General features: G+C 50.1%; 2 protein-coding genes across 9 annotated transcripts in view; one reads left to right on the top strand and one right to left on the bottom strand.

Moving 5' to 3' along the window:
- TSC2 (TSC complex subunit 2) overlaps window positions 1-3,833 on the top strand; it is a 31,745-nt gene extending 27,912 nt beyond the window's left edge. For all 7 annotated transcript variants that reach the window (XM_015876601.2, XM_015876594.2, XM_015876597.2 and 4 more), the window contains one exon: window positions 225-3,833. In XM_015876601.2, coding sequence (XP_015732087.1) covers window positions 225-392 — 168 coding nt within the window. In that variant the 3' untranslated portion in view covers window positions 393-3,833. The remainder of the gene's footprint in view (window positions 1-224) is intronic.
- The window catches only part of PKD1 (polycystin 1, transient receptor potential channel interacting), an 81,253-nt gene continuing 56,402 nt past the window's right edge, over window positions 2,074-26,924 (bottom strand). For both annotated transcript variants that reach the window (XM_015876593.2, XM_015876592.2), the window contains exons 18-46: window positions 26,398-26,677; window positions 25,594-25,810; window positions 24,739-24,889; window positions 23,894-24,046; window positions 21,649-21,793; window positions 20,188-20,790; window positions 19,546-19,702; window positions 18,354-18,606; window positions 17,508-17,703; window positions 16,531-16,701; window positions 16,246-16,389; window positions 15,917-16,127; window positions 15,438-15,564; window positions 14,476-14,592; window positions 14,000-14,049; window positions 13,358-13,560; window positions 12,686-12,791; window positions 12,412-12,530; window positions 11,091-11,293; window positions 10,587-10,781; window positions 9,655-9,794; window positions 8,689-8,816; window positions 8,411-8,579; window positions 8,139-8,264; window positions 7,798-7,972; window positions 7,159-7,446; window positions 6,758-6,892; window positions 6,127-6,441; window positions 2,074-5,767 (exon numbers count right to left, since the gene is read on the bottom strand). In XM_015876593.2, coding sequence (XP_015732079.1) covers window positions 5,165-5,767; window positions 6,127-6,441; window positions 6,758-6,892; window positions 7,159-7,446; window positions 7,798-7,972; window positions 8,139-8,264; window positions 8,411-8,579; window positions 8,689-8,816; window positions 9,655-9,794; window positions 10,587-10,781; window positions 11,091-11,293; window positions 12,412-12,530; window positions 12,686-12,791; window positions 13,358-13,560; window positions 14,000-14,049; window positions 14,476-14,592; window positions 15,438-15,564; window positions 15,917-16,127; window positions 16,246-16,389; window positions 16,531-16,701; window positions 17,508-17,703; window positions 18,354-18,606; window positions 19,546-19,702; window positions 20,188-20,790; window positions 21,649-21,793; window positions 23,894-24,046; window positions 24,739-24,889; window positions 25,594-25,810; window positions 26,398-26,677 — 5,880 coding nt within the window. In that variant the 3' untranslated portion in view covers window positions 2,074-5,164. The remainder of the gene's footprint in view (window positions 5,768-6,126; window positions 6,442-6,757; window positions 6,893-7,158; window positions 7,447-7,797; window positions 7,973-8,138; window positions 8,265-8,410; window positions 8,580-8,688; window positions 8,817-9,654; window positions 9,795-10,586; window positions 10,782-11,090; window positions 11,294-12,411; window positions 12,531-12,685; window positions 12,792-13,357; window positions 13,561-13,999; window positions 14,050-14,475; window positions 14,593-15,437; window positions 15,565-15,916; window positions 16,128-16,245; window positions 16,390-16,530; window positions 16,702-17,507; window positions 17,704-18,353; window positions 18,607-19,545; window positions 19,703-20,187; window positions 20,791-21,648; window positions 21,794-23,893; window positions 24,047-24,738; window positions 24,890-25,593; window positions 25,811-26,397; window positions 26,678-26,924) is intronic.

Raw genomic sequence — 26,924 nt, forward strand, 5'->3', positions numbered from 1 at the left:
AGAAGAGTAGTGAAATAGGTCTGGACTTGTGAGCTTCCAAACAGCTCCCCTTGCAGCAACTGCACTGGGGACCCTGATGTATGAAGACAGATCTGCTTGTGCTCAGCACTGCAGTGGGTAACATAAGAAAAGCTGTACTGAGTAACATGTTCTGCTCTGGCCAAAGGGCGAGGGTGAAAAGTTGCAGAGAACGTAGAGCTCATCTATTCTCATTTGGCTTTCAGCTGCGTGAAGAAACCCAGTACCAAACTCCCGGCCTTCCCCTACAGATGCACCCATCTGCTCCAGCAAAGCCCTCTCCCCAGATGGCTCAGGACCCACCGCCAGCCTATGAGACTGGCCAGAGGAAGCGGCTCATCTCCTCAGTGGATGACTTCACCGAGTTTGTGTAGGCTCCTGTGGGTTGATGTGTCTGTTCTGGGATGGACAAGGCAGTGAATGTGTTATACCTGCATGCTGGCTCCATACAGCTGCATGGGCATAGAGGAGAAAGGTTTGGCAAACGCAGTGTGACTGTGCTGCTTTCACATGGACACAGCACTGAACCTTACCAGGAGGATTGAACGTGTTTTGCTGTCTCAGCCCGCCACTGCTGTCTGATGAAAACACCGTGTATCCCCAACATATGCTCCAAGAGAGAACCAGCTCCATGTGCTTTGTTTTTTATTTGGTTTGAGCTACTCTAAAGCTTCCATCTTTTAAGGGAACTTCTTCTGGGCTCCCTCAGCACCGTTGTCTGCTGGGGGCAGAGGAAGTCTCGTACTCTGCACTTGATCACATAGGCAGAAGTTGCAAGAGTTGGGGAAATTTTGCCACCTTTATTGGGAGTTAAATATGAAGTACAGAAGCTCCAGCCATTGTTTCTAAGCAACCCAGAATCTCTGCTCCTTTCCAGTGTGCCCCAGCACTTGAACTCTACCAACTGTGAGGCTTCCTCTGCTGCCAGTTCTGGTAAGGGTTGATCCAGGTTCACAAGTGATCTGCAAGATATACTGCTTAAATTCCCAAGGACAATCTCCTTGAGTCAGTGAGCCCTTTTTGCTGCCTGCAAAGCAGGGAGGTGGGAGCCACTCAGTGGAGCAGCAGAATGGCAAAGCGCTGAGACATGGACCACAGGTGATGAACTGCTCTGACTCACTGGGACCGACTGTGAGGACTTAGTCTGAGACCAGGTGCAGTTTCTGGGTTCAAGTGCAGGATTTCCACTAATTGCAGTAGTGCTGAGGGTGAGTCTTGTCCCTCCCTATACACCAAGGAAAACCCTTTTTGAAAGACTGCTGGCTTGTCCTGGTGGCATCATTTCTGAAGGAGTTTTGCCCATTGCACTAACACGTGAGGACAGTATCTCCTCCTGGGCCCTCAGCTGTTGTAGTTAACCAGTGGTCCTCTCAGTGCAAGTGTGTACAGGTGGATTGGGATTATGTAGCCCATCTTGTGCTGAGATGCTTATCAGACACTACACTACCGAACTGGAAGATGCCATGTAAGCTGGACTGTACTGTGAGTACTTTATCTCCCGCTTCGTGAGTAAATGGGAAGCGTGGCTTTTTGATAACAGCAATTATGGAGCCCTTGCAGTGGAGCTAAATGCAGTGCAATCAGCACACAGAGCTGCAGAGTGACTGCCAAGGGAGCAAAAGCAACTCTACTAACTGATGCAGGGCTGTTTGGGAACTCTAAGTGTATGTTGTGTTTTGAGTGTTTATACGTAAATCCTAAAGGAAATAAAGTATTTGTATGGTCAGTGGGTTTTTTGCTGGCCTGGGGAAGTCTCAGATAATAACGTTGCAGGCACTTTGTATTGGCTGCCGACCCTTCAGTAACGAGCTGTTGTAGTTAATTACAGACCGAAGCTTCCCTTACAGGCTGGCTGAGCACAGTGTCTTGTATTTGCAGATGTCAGTGACATTCTGAGCACAGTCAAAAGGATCAAGGCTGGGATTGGAGGGGATGGGCTCTAATGAGCACCATGGGCCCCCCTGGGCCTTTCCTGAGCCCTTCCCAGTAGCAATGTGTGGGTCACTGTGCAGCTGTGGGGCTGAGAAAGCAACAACAAAAGCAACGGAGCCAGTCTGTAGCAGTCAGCTTTTATTTGACCTTGTCATTTTTAAAGCAACATCCCCACAGTTACAAAATACGGTATTTTTCTTTGCAGTAAATGCTGACCAGATGGTAACAATTGGCCTATTGGTCACAATCATCTGTTTTTAACAACAAAAATAAAAGCATTTATATAGAGGTCCCTCCCGCTCCCTTTTAAACTAGTGGATAGTTTTTGTGTTTTTGTGGTTTTCTTTTTTAAATCGAAGCAGCTTGATACTGTTGCATCTTTAAAGAGACTTAATAAATAAGAAACCATCTCTTGGTGTGACTACAAACACAGAAATATACATTCAGGAGTACTTATGGGTTTAGGGCTGTACGTCAGGTCCGTTGCTGCTGCCAGTATAGCGCCATGCTTAACTGCCTGCAGCAAAGTGTGTGTCTACGTGGTACCTCAGCTGTGACATTGAAGGAACTCTGTGAGCGTTGCTATAGTTTGTTCAAATAAATGCTGCACTGAGAACTGTGATTGCTTGGAAGCTGTCTGTGGTGCCCGCCGAGCACGCAGGCCCTCAGTGAGGTGTCTGGCTTATCAAGAAACAACTGTGTGGGTTCCAGAGCTGCTCTCCGTACTTCAAATGAAGGTGAGAAGTAGGGCAGTTGTCCTAGCCTGTTTCTGCTCCTCTTCGATTAGAAGAAGCACTTGGTAAGTCACGCGCATCATATCACAATCACTCACACAAACAAAGCAAATGGGGTAAGAAACAGCCACAGGGGAACAGGAAGTCCCAGTGCCTCACTGGGGAGCATCCTTGTCCCACCTGCACTGTAGCTTATTTCAAGGCCATTCTGAACACGTGGGTCCCTGCTCACCACTGCCCCTCTCTCTCTCTTATTAACAACTTTATGTTTTGGAACATATCAAACCATGCTGTTGGGAAGGGGCTGAGTCCTCTACTGTGATTCCTGGGATACCCCTTCATTTGGCTCTTGACAATGCAAGAGATTTCCAAGACCTGCTTGGTTCGCTCTCCTCCCTAACAGTCCCTCTGGCTGCCGCCCCTGCCTGTCCCACCCCACGTAGTGCTGGGGATGCAGCTGAGAACTGGGGCCTGTAGCCAGACAGAGACCAGGTGCCCTAGTTCTGCTGTGCCCACTTCAGCCCACCTCTTCTATCCCTTTAGGAAAGCTTTCAATTACTAAAAACAGTTTCCTCCACTCTGCGCTCTACCTTCCTGCTCTGAAATCTGCTCTCACCAACCTTCAAGGAGACCAACAGACCAACTTCCATCTCAACTCTCAGGCTCCACACGTTTGTTTTTTGCCTTTCTATCTGCAGCCTTCTGCAACATTCTACAGCCTCTGTCCTACGAGCAACCGAGTTTTTCAAATGCAATTTGCACCAGTCCCAAAGCCCTCAGTACACAGAGCACCCAGGGGAAGGAGCTCTCTGAACATCTCTACCCCAGCACTGCACAAGTGCCTGGGGGGGCTTTGCAACACCCTGGGGCTCTGATCTCACCTTCAGCCCTCAGACCTTTCCAAAGGTTCCCCACCATGGTCTGCTCTGCCTGCAGGGACTGCCCCACCTGGAGAGCACACGCACCGCACGCACACGGACACCCAAACCTTTATATACACGGGACATTCCCAGAAAGAAGCACTTAATACATCCTTTAAATAACTCTGACAATAGTATTCTGTCTCCTATCTACATGTTTCAAACACGTTAACCGATGCTATGAAAATATAGCAAACATACAAAAATATATACATTTAAAAAAAAAAAAGAGAGAAACCGACAAGGAAACACCATATAAATTACTTACAGTCTCCATAATGTGAAATGATGATGACAAAGTGAACGCAGACCCTGGAGCAGCTGCCGTGGGGGGGCTGGGATCGTGTCTCTCTCCCCCAATGCATTTGTGCTTCTCATCATGAAGATGTGGGGAGGTAACGGCGCAGCTGGGGGGCTGCATTCACTTTCTCATCGCATTCTCATTTCAATTTATGATTTAAACAAACAATACTGCTTTTATATTGATATATTATCCCGTTCTTGTTAGATCGCGTTGTGTCGTCGTTAGCTGAGGAAAGCATCGTTTAAAGTGCTGGGCAGTACATAAGAACAAAAGTAAACCAAAAAAGAGAAATAACATAGACTTACTTAGGGTCAATACATTCCTTGGGTTAGAAAAGCCAAGCAGCCAGCAGCATGCACACACACCACGGGGGGTCTCTGTATGGGATGGGGGGGGGGGGCCGCAGCGAAGCCAGCACGGTGGCACCCCCTGCTTGGACACAGCCAATGCAGCCCCGGGTATCTGCACTGCACCTGGGACAGCGGGCAGGGCAGCTCACTGCAGCTTGCAATGTCAATGGGTTTAAATATTGGGTTGTTGTTTTTTTTTTAAATACAAATAATACCAATTTCTGGAGGATAAAAGGAACCAATACTGGAAATTAACTGATCTGGGTGTAGATATCGCTTTGTCTATATCTATAGATATTTATGCTTTGAAAAACGGCAAAAAAAAAAACAAAAACAAAAAACAACAACAACAAAAAAGATTAAATATCTTCTTGAAACCTGTAGCTTTCCTCCACAGTGTGTCTGGTCGGCAAAATCCAAAGTCAGACCTTGAAGAGCAGGGCTCAGCTCTCCCCATTTCCCCCGGCACAGCCAGCAGGAATGGGGGGGGGCAGCCTTGGCCCACTCACCCTACCCCAGTCCCCAATAAAGTGTCCTTGTGACAGCCATTTGCAGATGGGGCCATTTAACAAAAAGAGAGACAACTTACTTATTAATACTGCCTTACTGTAACCGGTATTATCTGCACGCTGACCCCAACCTGTGCAACCTTCCCCAGCCGTCCACGAGGGAAGGCTCAGCCTCTTCCAGTGAACTGGAAACCACCGGTGAGGAAGTCAGCACAGCGTGGAGGTCTGGGGGCTGCACCAGCCCCACTGCAGGCAAGCAGCAGCCCTATACACCGGCAGCACAGCCGCCGCAGGCAGCTCACCAGGCTCCAGGCCTGCCCGGCAGGCACAGCCCGCCTTCACAAACCCCTCTTCTCTGCCCTCCAAGGGGCACTGCTCCCCACAATGCCCAGCACGGCTACTTGACAGTGGGATGGACCCTATTCTTGGCTCGGAGGGGCCGCTTCTTCTTCACAACCGGAGCCAGAGCGGAGTGTGCTTTGTGCGGGGGGAGCACGGAAGCCGCCACGCTGATGCCTCTATTGGCACGGATGAGGCGGCTGGGCACAGAGCTCCTGCTGCCAGGAGAGTGGGGGGACAGTGGGAGCTGCGGGTCCGTGGTGGAGGATGTCTCAGGTGAGGGTCCCCGCTCTGTACTGCCCGCACAGTACCTGCTCAAAGCATCCTCTGGCACCAGAGAGTGCCTCCTCCTGGAGCGGCGGCTCTGGGAGCCCTGCAGCTGGTGCTCGATGCGGTACACGTCCTCCGTCACCTGGTTGACCCGGTCAAATTGGGCTAGCAGCATCTCAAAGAGGGAAAGGAGCCGCTGGAGGTCGGCATCTACTTCCAAGCTGTCCCGGGTGCTCAGCACGAGGCTCAGCCCATCCAGCTGGCTGGAGGAGGTGGAGGCCCTGGAGCTGTCAGAGGCGGCACTGGGAGTGGGGCCCCGGATGGACTTGGAGTCACTGGAGTCCCGGGATGGAAGCGGCTCCATGCCTTCAAACCTCACCTTGTGGCGGAACTGGAAGAAGAAGACAGGGGACTCAGAGCTATTTCAGGAGCTGCCAAGTGGGAATGCTGTGCCTGCATCAAACAGCCCCAGTGCTGCTATCAGCCCTTCCTGGTAGGCTAGGCTACAGCTCAGACCTGGGGACAGATCTCAAATAACATCACCTGGAATGCAGGGAACTGGCAGCCTACATCCCTGCAGTGCCCTGACACTAAACCAGCTCCTGTCCTCCAAGATCTACCGCTGTCAGAGAGGCTGAGGCATCCAACTGTCAACTGTAGCTGGAAGCGGCCCGAGTCAGTGGATGTTTCTCTGTACAAGTCTGGAGCTAATGATGTGCTACTCGACCCCTTCTCCCACGCTGCACTCACCTCCTTGGCTTTGCTGAAGCCCATCCACATTTTCAGCCTGCGCACAAAGAGCTCCACCATCTCATAGTCCTGGGGCTCGAAGGCAGGACGGTACAGCTCAAAGTGCATCTCCCTGTAGCTGTAGACAAGCACCACGGTGAACAGCCTCAGCACGATCCACACCTCCAGGATGATATAGCTGGTGCAGAACAGGTAGTAGAGGCCAGAAGAGTCAGGTGGGAAGGGGTAAAGGCTCACACTGCCCCGCACCATAGCAATGAGCAGCAGGAGGCTGCTGCCAACGCTGCGGAAGGACTCCGAAGAGGAAGAGAAAAGCTGCAAAAGGGACAGTGGAGATATGATGAAAAGGGATCCATTGATGGTATAATGTCTCTTGACACTCACTACCTCATCTTGCAAAAGCATGAGCCCTGTGCAGCTCCTCAATCAGCCGTGACAGGGACTGGCCACAGACATTGCATGGTCAAAGCCACCATGTCCCTGAGCACTTGGCTGGGCCCTGACTGTGTTGGGAGCCAGCTGAGATCTGCTGACAGCTGTAACACAGCGAGGGACAAGGGAGTCACACAACCCTGGGTCTCACTCCCAACCAGCACCTCTGCAAGACAAGACAAGGAATGCAGGCAGTTACCAGGAAGCCAAGCTGTGCGTATGCCAGGATAAGGACCACAAAAGCCAGCCCTGCTGCAGTCAGCTCCTTCATGGACTTCTGAAACGTCTTCCCAAACACAGACCACTGCCTGACAAAGCGCAGCTGCTGGGCAGCCTAGGACCAAGAGAGAAGAGTGTGTCATAACAGGCTCAGGTGATCTGCCGAGCACAGCACAGCCTCTTCCTTGTTTCCTTTGCCCTGGCAGAGGAAGGGGCACTGCAGCACTGCTTGCTCTCAGGCTGCACATGCAGACCTCCAATGCGAAGAAGTCCTGTCATGTGCACGCTTTTACTTCTGGACTGCACAGAGATGACAACCTGGCACATGAACAAAGCACGTATCTCTGACCATATCCTGCATCCACCCAGCCCTTCCCATACCTGCACGATCAGGAGGAAGAGGAGGGAGGCAGCCAAGGTGCTGAAGACCGTGTTGAGAAAGGCCACCTGGTAGAAGTTGGTGAAGACCTTGCGGTTGTTGAGGTACTTGAGCCACTGCTGGTCAGCCAGGGTGGCTTGGCTGAGGTGCACCACCACTGTGCAGGTGGTGAGGAGGATGAAGACCCACTGGCCATAGTTGCCCCACAGGGTGAAGTAGACCCTGCCTTCTTTCTTGATGGAAAGTGACTCAGACACCACAAAGTAGACCACAAACATCATGAGGAAGACCTGGGGGAAGAATGGAGAGGTTAACGTAGAAGGAGAAGTCAATACTGGGCTGTACCAGGAGACCTCACAGCACCCTAGAACAGTAAAAACCCCATGTACTAAGCTGAGTTCTGCAATCCTACACCTGCAGTGCACTTCTGCAAGTCTCCCCATGCCTTCCTCTCAATCACTCTGTCCTCCTCCTTCTTGTCATAGCAGCAAAGCTCCCCAGACCACATCCAATGCACCTGTGGCAAAGCCTAGGGGAAGATGGCTCTGCTTGCACTTAGCCCTGGCCCAGTCAGCAGGAGGTTTAGTCTGATCCACCCGAGTACCTCTGTGCAGTGACCAAAAGGGAAGTGCCACACTCACCATCATGAGAAGCTGCAGCGTGACACCACTGCTGAGCCTCAGCAATGGGAAGGGGCTGATGGTGACAGTGGTGACAGCCTGGCCTGCTCCCAGGAACTCCAACTGGAGGGTGATGGCAGCGTGCAGGTCCACACTGGGGTTGTACTGCATCAGCTCCACAAAGACCACCCGGCTCCTGGGGAGGTAAGAACAGTTCAAGGCCCTGGGACAACACAGGGACAACAACCTCAGCCATCATTTTTGTAGGATCTTAGACTTCCTGCCCATTGGTGATGGCCTCAGTGGTGCCCCTTAAAAATCCAGGTGACAGAAAAAGTTTCCCTTGCCCCTGCCACACTTACATGTTGTCGATCCAGGTGTGCTGCTGAAGGTAATTCAGCTGAGCCCTGCCTTCCTCCAGTGAAGTCCCCAGCTCCTGGATGTAACCACCGCTATCATAGAAAGAGATGTAACCCCAGTACCAGACCCTGCAGAGGAAGAGGAAGCACGTAATGAGGGCTGGAGACTGAGACAGAACAGCCCCCAGCAACCACCCAGGGCACCAGATCAACTGGGAAGTTCACATGCCTTTAGGACATAGGGCAGAGCTTTGGCTGCAGGTGCAGTTCCTTACCCTGTTAGATCAGGTGGTGAGTAGGACCACACAGCTGTCACGTTCCCAGCTGCCCGTTCCCAACCAGCTGCATAGTCAGCAGTAGAGAAGCTGTGTGAGTTGATGCAGCTCTTCCTGGCAACTGTGCCCAGCCCATGGAGAACATCCTGGGCAGTGAGCTGGCACTCAGCTGAAACAAGACCAACATCACCACCCCATCAGCATCCCAATACAGACAAACAGTGCAGGGTACCACCTCCCAGCAGGTGACAGTGAAGCCCTGGGCCATTGTCCTGTACCTTCCTGCAGCCGGAGCTGGCGCAGCCGGGCCACCCCCAGTGTGGTGCTGTAGCTCTCTTGACCCGACTGGTTGTTGTAGAGGTAAGGAAGGAACACCTGCGACATCCAGACCCAAAACTGATCTGATCTGTAAGAGGGAAAAGGTGTGAGCGGCAAAACTCCTGGGGCAGCTCTGCTAGGGCAGACTCTCTGCATGTCTCACCAAGGATCTGGTCATACAAATTTCACCTGGAGGGAAGGGACTGCATTTAGGGTAGTAACATGGGCTGCCCTCCTCCCAGCTTTGTCAGCAGGCAGGGATGTGATTTCCACCCACTGTGAGCTCTGCTGGTGTGGGGCAAGGGGGACTGTTATTTGATGGGCAAGACCTAAAGGTGAATGGATCTGTTCTCCCTCTGAGTTCAATGGAATCATTCCCAGTTCAGGCTGCAATGAATCAAAACTTCTGTGACTTTGTGTGACAGGGACAAACCAAGGCTGTTGGCACAGGAGAACCAAGATCAGTAGTGAGAAGGGCTTAAAGACATGGTTAATCCCAGGCAGCTGCCCCAGTGTCGTTCTGAACTGCTGGAGTTTACTGCAGTGTGGAAACACAGCTGGGAAATTTTAGCCTAGTTAAACCATATGTGCAGAGCAAAGACTGCATTTCTGAGAGATGTTATTTTTGGTTCTCATGACCATGTTTAGGACTAAACCTTATTTTAAGTTGTAGATTCTGTAGACAGAGCAAACTTGTGTCCTTTTGACCAGATACAGAAAGACCAACACCTGTAACTCACACAGCAGAAGTATTTGAAGTTCCAATATGTTAAAGCTCTCAATCCCCACAGTTCCCTCTGCCCTCCAGAAGTGAGAAAGTAGAACCATGGGGAAAGGAAGGGACCTGCTCACTGCTACTCTGTGCCCGTGTGTGAGTTTATCTGACTTCAAGTAATATCCCATTTCCCCTCAGTGCCCACAGTTACCTCTTGATGCGGAGGAATTCACTGCTACCCAGCTGCTGCTTGATGGAGCTCTGCAGAAGGAAGGCCCTGCTGTTGCGGGTGGCATCTCCATAGTTGGTGAGCAGGATCACCAGCAAGAACATCATGTAGATGAGGAAATTCTGGAAGCAGAGAATAGAAAGGGATTGTAGCCAGTAACAGGGTGGGATCTGGTCCCAATCCCGGTCCTGCAGCAAATTAACGCTGTCCACTGATTGCCGGCTGGCATGAAGCAGGATCAGAACCCCAAGTCTTTCTTTTTCCACATGGGAAGCAAATTAAAATGAAATCCAGACCACAAACACATAACAATAATCCTTCTTTTTTTTCTTTTCCTTTCCTCGAAGTGGCCAACCCAGCACCACATGTCTCAGTCGATACGCATTGCACAACCTCCCCATAGCAGCTCCTATAGCTGGAAGTTTGCTTTGTAAAACCAGTTAAGGGAGTTTCCATCCTTTAAAGAAACACCATCCAGTTCAAAATAACTTGACAACCCTACAGCAGCTGTGTATTCCCACCTCTAGTGTGGAGAAGTAATGAACAATCTACAAAGAAATTGAAACTTCTGCTCCTAGGTGGGGATTTCTTCTGTTTCACAAGACACTGTTAATGAGTTTTCTTGTTTGGTGCTGCAAACTTTGCCCTCTAACCAAAACTACCCAAACATATCAAACCAAAGATGTACAGCCACCACCTTAAAGTCCCTGCTCCTCAGACATCTCAGCTCTCAGAGCTTCACACAGAAGATTAATGTCACTCTGTCTTCTACAGGTGGGAAAACTGAGGCTGAGACTTGAGATGTGTCTATTATCTGAGACCACAGTTGGATTGGGAGAACTCAAACAAGGATGTATTTCAACTGCTGGAGCCAGCACTCTGCTTCTGCCCTAGGCAGAAGGAACATGTCTTACCTTCAGCATCCTGTGCAGCAGTTTGACCTTCCTTGCTTCCTCCTTGGCCTGGAAAAGGGCAAACCCTTGTGGGGGTCGGACTTTGCTGATCTTCTCAGACACATGCTCAACAAATGGATGCTCCACCAAGGTATCGTCTTCCTCTGGGTGCAAGCGCTTGGCAACCAGTGAGAAATAGAGAGCTTCCAGCAGGACCTGGGGACAGCAGAAGTGTCAGAGCCTGCAGAGCAAGTCATGCCACCAGAACCACTGTGTGCAGCAGCTCCTGTTTGCCTTCCAGAACAGCCACAGACAGCGGGCAGTGCCTTGGAGCAGCTGGACTACCCCAGACAAACTGCCACCAGCCCTGCCTGCCATTAGTACTGCTATCATGTCTACCCCCTTGCCCCTGAAGAGCTTTCAGTCCAATTAGTGTCTGATGCAACTTGATTAGTAACTGGACAAGATGGCTAACACACGCACCTGTACAGACACATGCTTGTGTAGTCCTTCTGATTTCCTTACCTTCAGGGGCTCCCAGACCAAGAAGGACGCCAGAAAGCTGAATATCCCTGAGATAAGCCACATGAGGGCAACGCTGGAGGAAAAGCCCACCCCGATCCACACGGAGACCCCCGTGGAGGTGGCAAAGAGGAAGAAACTGATACCATGAGCCAGATAGGAACACCAGAATGGCAGCAGGCGCTTCCTGAATGTTTGGTCTGCAACTGGAAAGAGAGAAAACAGGAGTAAATGTCACTGCAAAAGGATCCCAGCGGGCACAGGAAGCACATGAGCGCATCCCAGAGAGCTTGCCACTAGTCCCAGGTGAATTTGGAGAGATCATCCAAGGCATCACCCCCTCAGCAGGAACAAGGACAGCACATTGAAACACAGCCAGCCTCTGAACAGCAGCCCCCTACCTGCAGGTAGCAGGAAGGGCATGAGAAGGAGATGGGATCCTGACTTGGGCAGAGGGATCAGCTCCACACTTTCCATCAGGGCCCCAGGAATTTAGGCATGCCCAGCCTGGCTGGAAGTGATGCTGTCAAGACCCGTGAAAAGCCACACAGATCTGTCACAGTGGCTGGCCTTCAAACTGCTGAGCTACTCAGCCTTGGGGCTTGCTCGGGCACAGCTGCTTTCATCCACCCATGCAAACCATTGCTGGCTTAAAGATAGAGCAGCCATTCATCAAGCATGATGAACTGATGGATTTTAACAGACCCAGGAGAACCGCTGCTGTGTCCAATTTTCTGTGCTGCAGCCTGCCCTAGAGAGGCCGTGCCTCAGGAAGCCAAGAGCTCACAATATGGGAATTGACACAGCTTCTCTGCAGGGTCTGCACAGGGCACCCAGCTCTTCACAGGGCTTGACAGCTTGTCTGCTGCATTGTGCAACACTCTCTGGCTGGCTGTTGTGCTGCATGACCCAGAAGGAAGCATCTCTTCTCCTCTGCTTTGCTTTGTTAGTTGGTTTGAACTTTCATTGGCATTTGCTTCTCTTTCCCCTCTGGTTATGTACAGAGACTCTCACTCTCCATCCTTATGCAGAATGAATGAACTGATGTCTGCAGAGGGCTGCAGAGAGCAGAGTAATTGGAGAAGCATCAAGCTGAGCTTCTCTAGGGTGCATGTTATGAGATATATGACAAAACAAATGGTGTTCTGGGGTCTGCTCAGACTCAGGCAGGAAACAGCAAGTACAACCCAAGCTTCAGAGCAGCCTCTCATAAGGCTCCTTTGCTAATTACCTGCTCATCCCTCCCAACTGCTGCCATGTGCAAAGACCCCTGCCCATGCCCACCATCCCTGCACCATCATGCACAGCCATGCAGCTCTGATACCTGTCCATGTCGACTTCGCCGATCTGCTCACTTCCCTGGGAGGGGCTGCCATGCTCTGGCCTTTGTCATTCAGCTTCTGCATCATGACAGTCTCTACCTTCTCCCCAAACACACTGGAGCTGCCAAGGCAAAGGGGATGCACTGGTTAGCAGTGCAGGCTCTGCCCCAGCTGGTGCTGGCTCTGCTGTAAGCAGGCTGTTACCAGAACAGCGGCCCTGGACCAGGAATAAAAACTGCCTACCCTGTTGGAGGGACTCTACTCCCCAGTACTTACAGGCCAGAGATCAGATCTGTTTCAGCCCTCATGTACGGTCCTAGGTCCTGCGAGTGTGAGATGCCACTAGCTCCATCTGCCAGTATTTGCCTTATCAGATCCTCATCTGGGGAAACAGAGCAAAGAGCATTGAGAATAGAACAGTATGCAGTCCCACACACTGAGATGGTTCTGCATCACTTGAGCTCACCCACACTCATGGAGGCAGCGAATATACAGTAGAGGGGCCCTTCTCCCCCAGGGGGCCAGCCCGCCCTTCCTCCTGGGCTTCTAGCTCCTGTCTATCCCCAGTGTGTCTGTGAAATCTGACATGACATATCTGGTACAAGAGGGCCAAGTTCTTCTTTTTCAGACACTTACACAGGTTTTGAGACACACAGTGGCCTTGCAGCCAGTGAAGAAGTGCTGCTTGCTTGTAACATTCACAACCCAGGGGAACCTCTCATTGCTCCCACTCACTTCAAACTGACCCATGTCACGATTTCTGCTTCCCCAGACTGAAATCCCATTTCCCCAGAAAACATAACCCTCCTTTTCTGCCCTGCAAATTGCAGCCAATTTATTTTGTTATTCTGACTTCTCCAAACCTGAGCCAGGATTCCTAAGGACTGAACTGTCCCTCCTGCACCTCCTCGTGGCATTCAAACCCTGGCACAGAGTAATGCTACACACCTGAGGCAGAGAAGTATCTGGGCTGTCCCTGGTGAACGCCAAGTGACAAGTTGTCCTCCTCAGCTGCAAGAGGGGCCTCGAGTCCAAGGTGACGGCTGGTCCGGCCTCGCTTCAGCTTCTGAATGGTGTTGCCCATGATGGAGGGGTCACTGAGGAGGTCTGGCCAGCTGAGTAGGGCCTCGCTGGAGGGCCACCGCACGAGGCTGCAGGAGAACAGAGGAGTGAGTACAATTGTGTGCATGAAGAATGGGAAGCATGAGAAAGGAAACTGTGTTAGTGTGTAGGCTTGTCTGGAAGTGGAAACACCACAGTGTACCAGCATGTAGCTGCACTGAGACCTGCAGAGCGCTTTGGGTAACTGTTCATAACAAAGATGGTGATGGATATTATATTCCACCCTCTGGCAACAAGGAGTTACCAGCTCTTATAAAACAAGCCATCAGAGCTCCACTGCCTGCAGGCAACTTTGATGGTCTTTGATGGCCCCCTATTTTCCCCCCCAGAACAGTATGTAAGCTGTGAAGCACTGTGTTTCACATTTGCAAGCCTGTGGCACTGGAAAGGAAGAAATAATATGTGGGAAACTCAAAGCAGAAAACAACACTAAATTCCTACTTGCTCTGACCCCAGAAGCCCACTTACCTTTTGGAGTCCTCCAAAAAGAGATCTGTTTTGGTTTGCTCAGAGAAGGCCTGTGGAAGAAGAGAAGGCACTTGAGGAATGTGAAACTTGCTGGTGCCTGGTTCCAACAGCAGGTTGCTAACATTCCTTCAGCAGGGGTCACTGAAAGCCTGCAACCCCAGCCACTGCTAGCCCTGGGCTCACACCTCCTGGACCCTGTTCTGCTTCTGTAGAGTAATACCCAGGCATTCTGGGGGAATCATGCTCTCATATGCAGTGCACACCTTGTGCTCAGTGCCTGTAACTGGCCTGAGCAAAGATACAGGTGAGAGACAAAGGGCTGTGGTCTCTCCTACCACCAGTGTTGGTCAGTGGTTCCTGAGATGGTGCCAGTGGCACCTTCAGTTCTCACACAGAGTGAGGATGCACACTGTGTTGGTACAAGGAGCCCACAAACCCATGCAGCCTGTACAGCTTTCAGGTATGGAGCAGGTTACCTCTGCCCGGAGCCCAGGGAAGGTGGGGAAGGAGCTGTCGAGGACTGAGGAGTCCAGGTAGTTGTCAATCTCCAAGGACTGCTGGTCTGAGTGAGTTGCGGTGTGGTTGATGGTGACCTACAAGGAACAGGAAGGCTTGAGAGGAACAGGAAGGGTTGGAGGTGACGGTGTGACTGCAGGCTGGAGTTCTGCTGCTCAGCACATTCTTGCTGCTCACCACTCAGCTGGGGAGCTCCACATTTGTGCACAAAAGGCTGCCCAGCATGTTCTTCCCTGCCTCCCAGATGCTACTGGCCACCACCCAACAGCATCTGGCCTTTCCTATATAAAAAGTCCCAAGTGTGCAATGTCCTGCAAAGCAAGGACTGCTTATAGGAAAAAAAGTATCAAACACATTTGCTGCTGATCAGTCACCGAGCAGCAGGCTGCAGTACTTAATGGAGCTGCTAATTGTGTCTAACTAGTCATTAAATCCCCAGCTAATCCTTCCACAGCTGCCTAACCACAGTTCTGTTCTGACAGCTGAGTTTGTACCCAGGGCAGGTATTTCATTAGAAAAGCTTGACTGAGCACCTCTCAGGCTTCTACCAATGCAGCGAAGGGTTGTATCTTTCAGTAGCATTCAGGTACCTATCATGTACCAAAATCAACACCACATGCTCAAATAACTTTTAGAATCTGACCCTTTAGAAATTGCCTGGGCACTGAAAGAATCCAGCATCACACAGCAGTTGTGTCAGGCAGTGATCTGTCACTCTAAGGTGAATGGCTGCTCCCAGTCTAACAAGGAGACGGAGTCTTGCTAAGTCCAAGGCTCTGGGAAGGGTACAGGGCAGTGTACAGTCAGCTGGGAAGCGACCAGTTGGAGCAGTGATGCACCACAAAGGGCAGAGTCCAGGCCCAGATAAGCAAACCTGGTGGCATCACAACTGTTTGTGTAGCCTGCAACTAATTTGCATTACCTTGGCACGAGCCATCCTGAAGAGAAATAGAATGACCAAGTAGAGAGGGTAGACCACCACACTGGACACCAGACCAACAGCCACTGTGTCCACATTAACAGGAATCAGGTTGGAAACAGCCCCACTGCTGCAAAGAATCAAGAGAGATCAGAGATGGGTGTTAGAAGGAGGACTCAGGATTGCCAGCCATGATAACAAGACAAGAGCACAACTGAGCACTTCAAGTGTGCAGAGAAAGAAATGGGCATAGTCTGTTCTAACAGATGACACAGGGGAAGGGAGGAAAGCTGACCAGGCTCTGCTTGGTCCTCAGTACTGATCCGAAATTCTTTGCAACAGAAAGGGGGCAGACTCAAGGCCACAAGCAAGGCCCGTATTTCCAGCAGATATAAGGTCTGTCCTGACCTATGTAATGGGAAGCACAGGAGGAGCCCCGAGGAGGTGGGGGACTGGCCAGAGCACCAAGGGGCACAACGTACCTGAGGTGTACGTTCCCCACCACGCCGTACCACACTGCATTGGCACAGAGGAAGAGGAAGATGAGCAGGGAGCAGCAGGTGGCTCTCTGGACGCGGGTGAAGCGGCTGCGAGGCGGGCGGTCCCACATGGACAGCCAGACATGCTTCTCAAAGAAACCTCTCTGCAGCTCTGCTATGAAGATCCGGGAGAAGCTCCTCAGCTCTGTCTCACCTGAGCACAAAGAGAGAGAGTTTCAGGGTCAGCAGCACAGCAGAGGAGAGCCAGCTGCCATTGGCACAGGCACACTGCCCAGCCACCCCAGCCCCACGCCTAGGAGTTAAGCACTTACTGGCAGCATAAACCTCCTTCTCCACCATGCCATCATTCTCTTCACTCTCCACTGACAACCAGTCATTCACCAGGAAAAAGTAACTCTTGCTGCTCTGCAGGTCCCGGACAATGATGTGCTGCAGGTACCAGGAAGGGCTGAGTCCTAAAAGTTATGGGAGAAAGAAATGCGTTTCATCAGCCTGCAAAGCCAAGAGGGCAACAAAAGAAACTCCTGGTCTTTCCTGGCCCTTGCACCAGCCAGAGCAGGGCCCAGCCCTGCCCCATGTGCCCACTTCCATCTCACCTTTGTTGTCATGCCAAATGCGGATGCGCCAGATGCTGCCCAGATTCCGCTCTGTTGCGATCTGAAACACATCCAGGCTGTTGCGGTGGAATGCATTTTCTCCATCCAGGTGTCTGTGACCACTTTTATTGTCTACACCATACAGCGCGATCCCCACATGTGCCGTGGTGCCTGGCAAGGTTAATGGGGTTCAGTTAGAAAAGTTCACCCAATCTGCTTCCCAGCCCTGCCTTCCTGCCAAGGACTCGGTACCAGATGCCGGGGCTCCTTCAGAGGAGGAAGGAATGTACTGACCATCCACCCCACACCCAGGCAGAGTGTTACACATAGCCTGGAGGGCAGCTGCCCACATTGGCCTGGTGCACATACCTTGGCATACTCATGGTCTTCCTATTTGGAAGGGACCAGATCTGAAATTCCTTGACTTGCTAACACTCTAATGGGAGGAAATGTTTACTCTGGATTTTTTTTCCCATTAAACAGTCAAAAGACTTATTTTCTTTGACTTTTCTCTGGTAGAGGTTGCCAGATGCTCCCTAGTCCACCTGTTCAACCTAGATGGTCTTTCAGGTGACTTCAGAACAAAGCTGCTTCCAGTGAAATTACTGGTCACACTAAGATCAATGGGAACACATTTCTAGCAGTGACACACTGGTATTCTACATCCACCATTGCTTCCACATCCCAGCTCCCAGTATTTCCAAGGCTGGAATTCTGTTTCTGGCTGCTCTAGCTACAAACACAGACCAGAAAGCAAAGCTTTCTGCCTTCATGCTGCTGAGAAAGATTCAGAGAAAAGAAACAGCATGCTTTTCTCCACAGTTCTTGACCATCATACAAAAAAACCCCAACATTTTAATGCTGTGAGGAAGCCCTGAACTGACTGCTGCTCAGCTCTGGGCCCTGTGGAGAGGAGATCTCAAGGGAACTACACAGATGTCACTCTTGCAATCAAGCACAGAAGTCCATAAGCTAACCTGATCCTCTGCCCCAGCCGGTTTTCACCAGGATCTCATATTTGTACAGCCCATTCTTCCCGCAGAAGGGAATCACCCCAACTCGGTTAATGTCAATCATGTCCAGTTTGTGTACAATCAGTGCAGCCACTGAGTAGGTCACAAAGCAGACGGCGCACGTCAGCAGAACGATGTAGTTGAGGCCTGAGCCTGGAGCCTGAAAGAAAAGGATGATATTGAAAGGCACTCTCCTTTCCCAAGAGAACCACAGGAGCTGTGTTGCCTCCTTGCTGGCTATAATCATCACTCACATGCAATACCACATACAAACAGAGACCTGTCCCTGTGCAGACTGTGTGGTCAGGCCCCACTTGCTCACAGTCCCTGCAGAGCATATTGCAGCAGCCAGCTGAAGCTTGCTAGAGCAGCTGCAAAGAGCTCTCTACTCCCACCTACGTCACACTGACAGCGCAGGAAAGAGCCCAAATGTACCTAAAAGCCTGGGAGCAGCTGGCAGGTGTAAACTGTCCAGGACAGAACAGTGCTGGGTGACAGCTGGGAAGAGCATTTGCCATCTCATGAAAGAAGTGAACACTACAAGGTATTCAGATTGAAGAATAAAACCATCTGCTAAGGTCTGTTTTTAGTATCAGCATCTAGAAATCATGATCAGAGGACACAGCATCCCTGTGAGCTGTATTCATCTGGAGTTCCCAAAGGCATTCAGGTACGTGTGCTGGTCTGCCATTTGGGAACAGGCCAGCCAACATCCAACCTGAACGTGAATCTGATGGGAGCCCAAGACTTCTAGGTGACAAGTTTGCTCAGATGGGACAATGAGACACAGCATCGCTTTGTTTTACTCACAGGAAAGATGAACTGGACTGAGTTGGGTGGGACAAACAGACTGGCCCCAAAGGCAGTGAGGTGCTGGGTTAAGCACACAGCCTGGTCTGGCCTGGTCTCCTCCAGGGGGATGATGCCTTCTGTCTTCCACCGTTTCTCCTGCTCGCTGAAGTACTGGCACAGGGAGGTGTACAACCCCAGTGTCACCTCCACTGGGGACCAGCTGAAATGGTTCGTGATGTTGAAGTAATACTTCTGGATGGTGTCATCAGTTCTGGAGAAGGAAAGGACAGCAAGAAGACAATATCAGCCTGCTGGCTGACAAGATACAAATCCATTCTGATGGATCTGTGCCCACTCCCCTGCAGGGAAAGATGAGGAGGAAAAGCAGTGGACACCATATAATCTGCACAGCTCTCAGACTGTATTAACTCCAGAGATATACAGATCATTAATTCTTTTTCACTCTTCCTATTATTCCAGTACCTGGGAGCACTACATTGCACATCCTCTTTTCTTCTTTGCGCTGGCAGCCTTGCACAGCTCTCCCGCCCACTCTTCCCTATGTCCCACTGACCCCCAGGATACTTCCATAGCAACTATGATTCTTGGCTGAGAGCAGATCTGCTCGTTAGGACTATTAATCCCTCTTTGAGCATGCTGTTACCAAAAGCCATGGAAGTTGTGTCAACTTACACAACAGTGGCTCCACTCTTGCCCCACCTATTCCCAAGTTGCCTATCTATCTTAGATAATGCCTCGGAATGGCTCCTAAATAACACGAGGCATGAAAACACACTCCCGAGAAAGGCAGCAAGTCTGCATCTGAAGTTACAAGAATGACTGCTCTGATAAGAATAAGAGAGTTTTACTGCACAACTGTGGGAAGGAGCCCCAGAAGGGAAGCAGAAGGCAAGCAGGGGAAAAGGGCTTTCACACCAGCAGTAGATGATGTTTGGGAAGGAGAAAAAGCCAGGGTGGACAAGGTGCCATGTTGGGGTGCAGGAATGGCAACCTGGAGCTGCCTGTCCAGGAGAGCTGTCTGCTCTGAGCACAGAGCACAGAACACTGTGGATAGCCACAGCAGCAGCAGCCTGGCGGAGCAGCCTAGCATAACTCATGGCAAGGCCCTGAGCATCTCTCATGTACATCCATAGGGCGTGTGGGTGTGGGAGCTGTGAGTGACAGGGATTACAAGGGAGGATTCTCTTACAGTGGTGAGGTGAAGAAAGTATAGAGCTTGTGATCACTTCCAGACAGGGCCTCCAGGCTGATTTTCTTTGAGGCAGTGCAGTTGTGCTCATTGGGTTCTGGCTCATGGTGGAGATAGGCCATGATGAATGGCTCAGGCTCACTTGCAACGTAGCGATCTGCATGGAGAGGGAGAGAAAGAAGAAAAAGTACTTCATAAACACCCGTGAGAGCTCAACCACATGCCTGCTGCCAGCAGTGGATGCTCAGGGAGGAGTATGAGGAATGCAGAAAGTTGGGAGAGATGCTTTTCCAGACTGCAGTCTCTGTGTGCAGTTCACAGGATTCCTAAGCAAGAGGCTCTGGATACCACTGGATCTGATCCAGAGATAGGGCAAAATCTCTCCAGTGCTAAAGTGGCTCACAAAAGAGCTGGGAGAAGCAAAAGGCTTCTCAGTGTCACAACCACAAGCAAGAATTACACCAGGGACTGATAATGCCTATGACAACTGGAACCTCAGCAGTGCAGCATAGAACTCACTGGTCTGACAACCCCTGTCAAACACATCGCTTGACACAGCCTTCCTTTGCTGCAACACCCTGCCCCCATCTCCCATGGGAAGGAAAAGCAAATTGTATGGAGGGCTGGCTCAGCCTGAGCTACCGTTCAAGACTTTGTAAGTGAGCCTGAAGTGCAGTCCAGCTTCTCGATTGTTGTTCTCCATCGTCACAATCAGGTTCACAGATGTTCTTGCCTCGATGACTTCAGTGCCAGCAGACAGATTGTCGGCATCTGTATTATTTGACACCATTACAGTAATGGCTCTCTCCGAGTCCAGGCTGCCAATGGGGATCTGCACTCCGTTGTGTGTCTGAAACTCCATGGAGGCTACCTTTGTGGACACAGTGTAGTTACTGATGTAGCCAAACGGGAAGGGATTGGAGTCCACTTGGAACATGACTTGAATGACATCCGTCAGGTTGGAAAGGGTGGTGTTGAAAGCCTGGGGGATGGAGAACTGGCAGTTTGGCGTGTTTTCGTAGCAAAGCAAGTTGAAGGGGTCGGACCTTTTGCCTGTGGCTTTAATTTCTCCTCCCACCAGCTCAAGGGGCTCTTCATTCAGCACTCGAGACTTCATGAGGATGCGCATCAGGCTGGAAGACAGGTTGTAGGCTTTGGGAGCTAACAGTAAATTGTGGGAATCTGCAAGCAGTTCCTGGGGCTTGGATTCTTGTGAAACGGTATTGACGAGGTGAATTAAATCGCCTGTCAGGAGAGAAACAAGAGAACAAACAGAAGAACTGGTAAATAGTCAAGATAAGTGCAGGAGCCTAGATAATATCTGATACCTTCCCAAAACAATCAGACAAGTCTTTCCTCACTGTCATCTCACCACAGCTCTATGCTGTGCACATGACCTTCCACACTGGAAATGTTCAGTAGCCCGTGGTTAAAAATAGAGCTGCCAACTCCTCCTGCAGTTTCTCAGCTCATCTACAATGTTTGGTGGTGAAGACTTAATCACCACAGGCTTTATTTTCCTCCTGGGAAGACTGCAACAGCAGATTGGGAAACAGGGAAGGGATGGATAAATCAAGCACGTTACTAAGGTTTTGCATTACATCGTGCAAAGCACTCAGAAATACCTTCTTTGTACTGCTCATTATGCATCTCTGCTTGCTTCCCAGTAGAGTAAGCACACTGGAATTTCCATACAACATTCAGGGGTGCCCCAGTGAAGTCTGGTACCCTCCTTGCTTGCAACCAGGAAGGCAAGCATCTGGAAGCCATATCTGTTATTCACTGTTTATGAAAATAACAATTCCCTAAAGTACTGGTGGGTCTGTTAACAACTCTCGTATTTAAATATCCACAGAAACAGCTGCCAAAGCCAGCATAACCCTGGGAAAAGTGCAGGGAGAATAAAGCAATGGGGGTGCCATGCTCCAAATCTGAGACACTGTTCCCCTAAAATCCTGAAAGGGCATGAGCTTCAAGCTCTAATGGCTTCAGGCCTACAGAACTTCCCTCAGTCTGCTTTTGCCCAGCAACTTGCACAGGCAGACCTGTGCCCACAGCAGTGCCTGGTCAAATATCATCCATTCTTGTATGAAAAAAGCCAACCTGTGATGTTGAGGATGTTGTCAGCGATGCCAGTTGGTGTCACGGTGCCCTGGGTCATTTCCCCTTGCAGAATGGTCATCATGCTCTCCAGCTTGTTCAAGGTCCTTGTTAGGCAGGACTTGCAAACCAGCTCCTTGCTTACCACCTGCAAAGGAAAACTGTTTGATTCAGCAGGAACGCTCAGAGGCAAAGATGAAAGCAACAGGGAAGTTCAGCTGGCTCAGTCATCCAAAGGCCTGAGAACATTTGTTCAAACGTTATTTGCGTTCTGCAAGTTATCCCTGCTCTTTCCAGCCCCAGGAAGGCTTCTGTAGAGACCAGAGTTGTTCTCTTCACACTGAGGGATGCCAAGAATTTGTTGACATCTCTGGGAGCCTTCCATCCACCTACCCTCATGTTACAGTTTGCCATTGTACAGGCAGACACACTAGGAGCTGATGGAAGATGCATTAGGACTGGAAAGGGCAACAAAGAGCATGTTGACATTTCCTTAAGATCATTTGTAAGGGCCAAGCTTGTCTCCTGTTGTTGCATCTCCTGAGCACCCCTCTGTGGCCACTATTCCCACAAGGAATGGCTCCATAAACAGGATGCCTCCACAAACTCAGCTGTCTTCAGTGGAAGCAAGATTTGGCCCTAACTGGATCCACTGCAGTGTCCAAACACTCCTGAAAACTGTGGGAGGGATCCTGCCATTCAGGCATGATGGATGGCCCTTCCTCCACTCCCAGATGTGTCCAAGAAACAGAATGTTCTAGCCACGGCCTGGAGCTCCCAGCACTCTTAAGGGCTGGATGGGAGGGACTGAGGCAACACATGGAAGCTGTTACCACAGTCCAGTTCCTAGTTCTTATTCATCTTTTCATTTTAATCATCATAAGATTCAGACGTGATTCACCATATGTTTTGGTGAAGAATCAAAACAGCATCTGCAGGTCTAGAACTCCCCTGTTTTTGCTCGTATTTGTAAGCTATGAGAAGTGAAGATATGCTACATAAATCAGAGTCAGCAAGACAGAGTGAGATATCCAGGTGGCCAGGAAGAAAGAATAAACTACTTAAAGACTGAATTTCTCTTGGATAGGGAAAAATAATCTCATTCTCATTTACCTGTAGGTAAAACCAAAGAAATATCACCAATATTGACAATTCCACAGCAATAAAAACCTGTGAGCTCTGTGCTGGGAAATTCTCAACCATTTGGGAAATTCTAGATTACTGTTTTCACAGATGCTTCGTTCCAACCCAGAGCAAACTAATCCTAGAATGTCAGCTTTTCCAATGGAACAAGAATTCTATTTCTAGACTTAGGCTTCCACAGTGAGACCAAGTCACAAGGCAAGAGCATGTGTGAGAGACAGAAACAAACCAACGTGGCATCAGAGTGGGATACACTGAATCCCAAATCCCCGAGCAAAGATGAACAGAAAGAAGTGATTTTTGAGGCTTACAGACTTTGAAACAGAGAGAGGAGAAGAATGGGGACTCTGTGGGTGGCATGCAGTAGTCTGTCCATCATTTCAGTGACAACCCATTCCAAGTCAACAAGGTTGCTGACCTGGCTGGGAAGGCAATGTGCAATCAATGCCAGGGTACCTGACTGCGCTCCCGAAAAGCAAAGCTTTGGGAGGGTGGGGAAGAAACAGCATGCCAGAGCAGGCTGGCTGAGCACCAAAACCCAAGCACATTATATAACTGGGCTCTCTTCCCTTTGCCCATCTGAGAAAACACACAAAACCACTCCTTAATCCAAGAGGCAGCAGCCCCAGCACCAGGGAGCTGCAATTGCTGGCTGACCAGGGAACACAGTGCTTCCAGTCAACAGCAGAGTAGAGAAGTGCTTCTAATCTTGTACTGTAGAAACAAGGCTGGAAGGAACATCAATCCTTGGCTTTTTCCCTTTCTCAAGGCAGGTCTGACTCTATTTCAGTTACTTCTGATGGAGACCAGCTTGTCCTTGGAGATTCTGTGCACCCAGTAATATGGAGAAGAAGCACAGAGTTCCTAGGTGCTGTCTTCCAGTATACAAATACATCACCTTATCCACACCAGTGGCATGGCAAGAAGCAGAGCTGATAACACTTAGGACATCTCCATTGAGACCCTGGTGATATCAAGGAATGACACCTACTGTCCCTGTGTGGTCTGTATGTGGGAGAAAGAGGGACAGGGAAGTAAAAGAACTGGAGAGCATCTAAGCTGCTCCTGGAAGAGCAGAAGGTTGGGGGTAACGATTGGTACGTACCGTGCACTGAGCCAACGCTGCTGAGATCTGCTGGATATCATCAACCGTGTTCACATTCAGTGAGTTCAGGGTTTCTGTGATGTTGTTGCGAGTCCAAGTCCGGAGTTCAAATTCATTCCCAGTCTCAGATTCCAGAAGCATTGACCGCTCATACTGAGGAGGATCAAAGCAGGTAGAGTGAGGAAATGCATCAGGTTGTTTTAGAGGCTGATGAGCTGTGCTGAATTCACCTTTCCTGCACTCTACATCTCCTTCCTGCCTGTTTTTCTCCCCAGATGGTGATTTAATGAGCTGGGTTTTCAGTAGAATTTTCTCAATTTCACAAGTGTGCTCCAAGCAATTACCTTAACAGCCTTGCACTTGACAGCTAAGTAGCACACCAGTGTGCAGTCCCTACCTAGCAAAGCACAGTGCCTGTGCTCATGGGGATGCTGAGATGAAGAAGGGTGGCTGCCTCAGGGAAGCATGTAGGAGGTGGGAGAATTCGGACCAAGATTTCTGCTTTTAAACTCAGTGTTTACACCTGAGGTTAGAAGCAGAGAGGAAAAACTATCTAAAAATGAAACCTGCACGAGGGATGTCCAGATCATCGTTTTCCCTGGGACCACTGTTTTATCTTACATGGGTCTTACACCTTAGCTTATTCTAGTCACTGTGTGCCTGGAGCCAGTTACTCCTTCTGATATGCTGATTTACACTCACACACAAAACAAAGCCCACCAAACACAAAACCTGTAGCAATCAATAGTCATTTTCCTACATTGTTAAACAAAACCTGGCCAAAGAACATTACTAGCAGTTGCAAGACCTTGCAGAGGTCCCTCTTGTGCAGTGTGCTGCTTTACCTCATTCAAGATGGTGATGAGGGCCAGAGAGTACTCAATGACCTGCTGAGGGTCCCCCTGTTTCACTAAGCCCTGAAGCACGGTGTCTGTTTGATTGTAGAGCCAGTAGGAGAGGCTGGGGAACCCCTCAGGTAAGCCAATTTCCATGGATCTGCCAAGGAAAAGAGGCATTTGGTTGAGGTGCATATTTTCAAACAGGGTTGGGAGCAGGGAGAAGAATCTGCCCTTTAGCTGGGAAGGAAAATAGAGGGGAAACAGGTTGTTAAACACCAGTGAAAGCATTACTAACGCCTGCCTTGGTAACCCAATCTGCAATGGATGTAGGAGCTCTGTTGGCCTGAAGCTTCTTAGCTGGTGCAGCTTTGCAAAGGTGGATGTAGATGATGCAAAGGGATGCACTGAACCCAGAGGAAAATATCCAAGTTTAATTTGGTGGAGCACAAAGAGCATCTAAATAGGGCCAGTGTGCTGGGAGGAGCTGCACTACTTTTGGCATCACTCCCTGGGGTCTGAGACAGCTGGGACACAGATTCTCCTCCATAGGCACTGCACAACTGCACGCTCCTCCTCAGGAGGATGGGACTAGATCAGCTTGGAGAAGGAGCAGGCACACAGCTACACCAGGAAGCATTGGGAATAGCTCGGGACACTGCCTGAAGACTCATGGGCATTTGTCACTCTGCCCTTTGAGAGATGATCCGCAAAGATAGAGGCTGTCTGTGGCAGCAACATCTCCCATTTGTTGAGCCTCCAGCAGCCTCATTTAGAAGGTATCTCACCCAGAAAATGCTGAACCCTTCAAAAAGTGATTCAGGAACTGCATGCAGACCCAGCCCAGCCTCTCCCCAGCCTTACTGGTTAATGGCCACCACAGTTGCTCCCAGTTGATCCTGAACAAGGACTGACACAGACACCACGAAGCCACTCTCGTGAAAGCCCGGAGGCAGGAAGGCACTGTGCTCAGCACGGCTGCCTTTGTACACACAGAACTCATGGTAGTGCCCAGCGCGGTGGCGAGATGCCAGGAGGATGTACACCAATGGGTCCTCTGCATTCTCCGTGTCCCGCCAGCCTGCAAGACAAACCCAAAGACACTCATGCATTTGTGCACAGAGCACCTTAACCTCTAGTCTTATGGGAAATAAGATTTTTGGAGACACTTGGCCCAAAGCTATAGACCATCAGCCAAGCCACTTTTCCAAAGCTGGATCCTTTGTTGCTGTCTCTGCAACTGGTTGAGAAGATAACTGCTGATGGGAATATCTAGCCCATATGACTGAGATGGCCCCAGTGCTCTGTCTTTACACTTCCCAGATCTGTGTGACTGTTTTGGGCATGTATCTTCTTTTTCCTGCCCTTCTAACACCAGTTTCTCCCACAAGTACTACCCTGGCCCATATACTGCTATTCAACCACATGGGTTAGGTGTAAAAAAGTGCCTTCCTGCCATTGTGATTTCCACAGGGTGCCTTAATTTGAGCACACAGAACCGCTCATGGTCCAAGATTTGGGGAACAGTGAAAGAAAGGTCCACACCTCGAATGTACTGGGATATGAGCTAAGGGAAAATAAAACAACTGTGGGAATAAAGGCACTTGGTAACTTACTAGGCATGAGAAAGAAGAACAGAGAGGGCTGGCAAGTGCCCAGCACACTCACCTGTACACTCAAAGTGCACCTTTGCCATCAGTGCCCTGAGCGGTCCTTTGGGAGACAGCCGGCAGGATCCATCGATGGGCGGCTGGTTGGGGAGCAGGTCAATGGAGGCAAACCCTTCCTCCCCTGTTGTGAGGTCTGTGATGTGAAGGGTAAAAGTATAGCCCTCCCCATCCTTCAGTGCCCCTTGCCTCAAGACCAGGTTCATTCCCGTATCACCGGTGGAGGTAGTTTTTTTGTCCAGGATGAGAGACTTGTTTTTAAAGCTATGGGCTGCCCATCTCTACAGAGAAGAAGAAGGGAAAGACAGGAGAGGTTTTGTTTGAATTTGAAGTTATGTCCCTAAAATGTTTTCAGATTGAGCCTCTTATAAAAAGTAACAGATTTCTAGTGGGAGCGTCTGCCAAATTTGCAGTTGATAATTCAGCCTTAGTCTCGTGTGCTACAGCAACAAGAACTGGAACCATTCCAAAACGTCTGATGGGAATATTTCCACTGTGAGATCTACTGTAGTCTCTGGGATTACATCA

This window comes from Coturnix japonica, chromosome 14 (assembly GCF_001577835.2).
Source record: "Coturnix japonica isolate 7356 chromosome 14, Coturnix japonica 2.1, whole genome shotgun sequence".
Lineage (NCBI taxonomy): Eukaryota > Metazoa > Chordata > Aves > Galliformes > Phasianidae > Coturnix > Coturnix japonica.